The 2,280-nt window shown below is 41.8% G+C and overlaps 1 protein-coding gene and 1 long non-coding RNA gene across 2 annotated transcripts in view; both read left to right on the forward strand.

Annotated features, from left to right (window-relative positions):
• The window catches only part of PGK1 (phosphoglycerate kinase 1), a 29,754-nt gene that overhangs the window by 13,354 nt on the left and 14,120 nt on the right, over nt 1-2,280 (forward strand). Inside the window, exons 2-4 of the mRNA XM_019521513.1 lie at nt 330-380; nt 1,393-1,548; nt 1,632-1,776. Coding sequence (XP_019377058.1) covers nt 330-380; nt 1,393-1,548; nt 1,632-1,776 — 352 coding nt within the window. The remainder of the gene's footprint in view (nt 1-329; nt 381-1,392; nt 1,549-1,631; nt 1,777-2,280) is intronic.
• The window catches only part of LOC109300722, a 6,451-nt gene continuing 5,953 nt past the window's right edge, over nt 1,783-2,280 (forward strand). The window contains exon 1 of the long non-coding RNA XR_002098309.1: nt 1,783-2,264. This is a non-coding gene — a long non-coding RNA (uncharacterized LOC109300722). The remainder of the gene's footprint in view (nt 2,265-2,280) is intronic.

The following is a 2,280-nucleotide window of genomic DNA, read 5'->3' on the forward strand; positions in this document are numbered from 1 at the left end:
GCGTAAGCACCGGTTGACCTCGCCAATGCAGGCCTCGTGCCCAACTCCTGTTTCAAAAGGTGCCCAACTCCCGTTAGAAGTTAGTGGGCACCTACCTGCCCTTATATTTGGATAGCTTCATCTCCCTCCCTCCCCTTTGCTTTGACATAAAAGGTGTCAAGTATAATTGGTTTCATAATAGGCTTGTTCGTAAAAGCAGAAGTGAAAACTTTGAACTGACTGGATTGCCTTTCTAGTCAGCCCTATGATCAGCAAGGGCCCCAGGTCTTCCTAAAAGAAATTAGTCATGTCCATTTAAATACTAATAATTATCTTTACTCATCTTTTAGGGTTGATTTCAACGTTCCAATGAAAGACAACAAAATAACAAACAACCAAAGGTAAGGCACCACTTTAGGTTCTATGTTGAAGTCTCGAACCCCTGTACGTGTAATGGCCCATGTTTTATCTATGTGGTTCATGCTGAGCAATGGTGGAAACATCCTTGTGGTTACCTATGGTGTCCTCTTGATTCCCTCCAGGAAGGCTAATTGATACATTATGGCTACTGCAAACACTTTCTACTAAAGTTCTCTGTTAAAACCAGCTGTAGTAAATACCTGCCTCCCCCCATTGCCTTCAGTGTTTTGAAAATGGTTACTCTGTGGTTATAGAACTGTTCAACACGTTAGCTTGGTAGGCCTTGGCAGGCCAGAAAATGCTGGTTAAGGACATTAAGAAAAAAAAGCTTGTCTGGTTCATCCTTTTACCTACTCATCTCCTGGCAGGTGCTAACCTTGTCTATATTAAGCCTGCCATTTCTGCTATTATTTCAGCCTTAGCAATGGCATTACTGCTAAAATCCTAGTGTCTCCACTCATTTTTAACTCCATTTCACTATACTCATTTTACTGTAATAGAAGATAGCAAAAGGGGAACAATTGAAAAATGTGTAAGAAAAGTACTGGCATCAGTGCACTGGTTTGCATTGGTAGTTGGCTTCTTGCAGCCAGTTGTGTAGCTGCATTCTGTAGTCCTCAAGCACCTGTCCATAATGGCCATCACTGTCACTGGGAGTGGAGAAGCTTGGATTACTTCCTCATGTAAGGCTCTTCCTTTTATGTTTGTCAGTGTTCATACCAAACATTTTAACCTATATCTGTTTCAGATTTACTGTTTGTCCTGTTTGGTGTAGTATTGTTGGCAATGCTTTATGTTATAAGGGGATCAAATAAAGAAATAAAAGAGCAGAATGTTTCCTATTGTGTCTTCATTTTTGTGAGAGATGACACCCAGTGGATATGCCAGTAAAAATTGCCTTCAGCTTTATGGCCACCTAGCTCATTTCCCCCATATCACCTCAAGCTGTGTTTCTTTCCAACTTATCTTCTTTTGCCTTCCTTGCTCTTACAGAATCAAGGCAGCTGTCCCTAGCATCAAGCACTGCTTGGATCATGGAGCCAAGTCTGTGGTTTTGATGAGTCATTTGGGCCGGCCTGATGGAGTCCCTATGCCTGAAAAGTTTTCCTTGGCCCCAGTGGCTGTGGAACTCAAATTACTAATGGACAGGTATGGTATAATAGCTGTGCAGCATGGATGGACTTTTGAAAAGTTAAGATGTCGGTGAGATAAATCTTGATTTATGACTCCAGGGAGATCTTGTTCCTGAAAGACTGTGTGGGTCCAGAAGTGGAGAAGGCTTGTGCTGATCCTCCAGCTGGCTCCGTCATCCTCCTGGAAAACCTCCGATTCCATGTAGAAGAAGAAGGGAAGGGGAAGGATGCATCGGGGAATAAGGTTTGGCATTTAAATTTGAAATCCATCATGCATTTCTTTCCTTGATCCAGTTTGGCAGACAAGCATGACAATGAGCTATCTGTGACATTTTCTGCAATATGTTAAGAAAGATGTTAACATAGCAAGTAGCACTTGCTCTGTCTTTGTCAAAGAAACTAAGAAGCCACCCAGAACAGTGTCTGGGACTCTGCTTGTTAGGAGAATATCATAGAGATGCAAAAAGGCACAGCGTTCTGGACTTGACACGCATCATGGTGATTAGCATTAGCCATTGTTCTAGGCTAGTAGTAAGGTTTTCTTTGTTTACTTTTGGGATTGAGATTCAGTTGCAAAGTAGCTTGTCTGAAATGCTGAGGTATTGCTTTTTAAACATCAGGAAGTTTGAGTATATCTGATTGGGGCAGAAAATTAGGCTGAAAACTCCCATAGAACACATGTTGATCATATTCAGATGCTACAAAAATACAGATTGACCATGTGCCAGGAAGGTGCTGCTTGTGCTAA

The sequence above is a fragment of the Gavialis gangeticus genome, unplaced genomic scaffold (genome assembly GCF_001723915.1).
Source record: "Gavialis gangeticus isolate Ggan-Ray unplaced genomic scaffold, GavGan_comp1, whole genome shotgun sequence".
NCBI lineage: Eukaryota > Metazoa > Chordata > Crocodylia > Gavialidae > Gavialis > Gavialis gangeticus.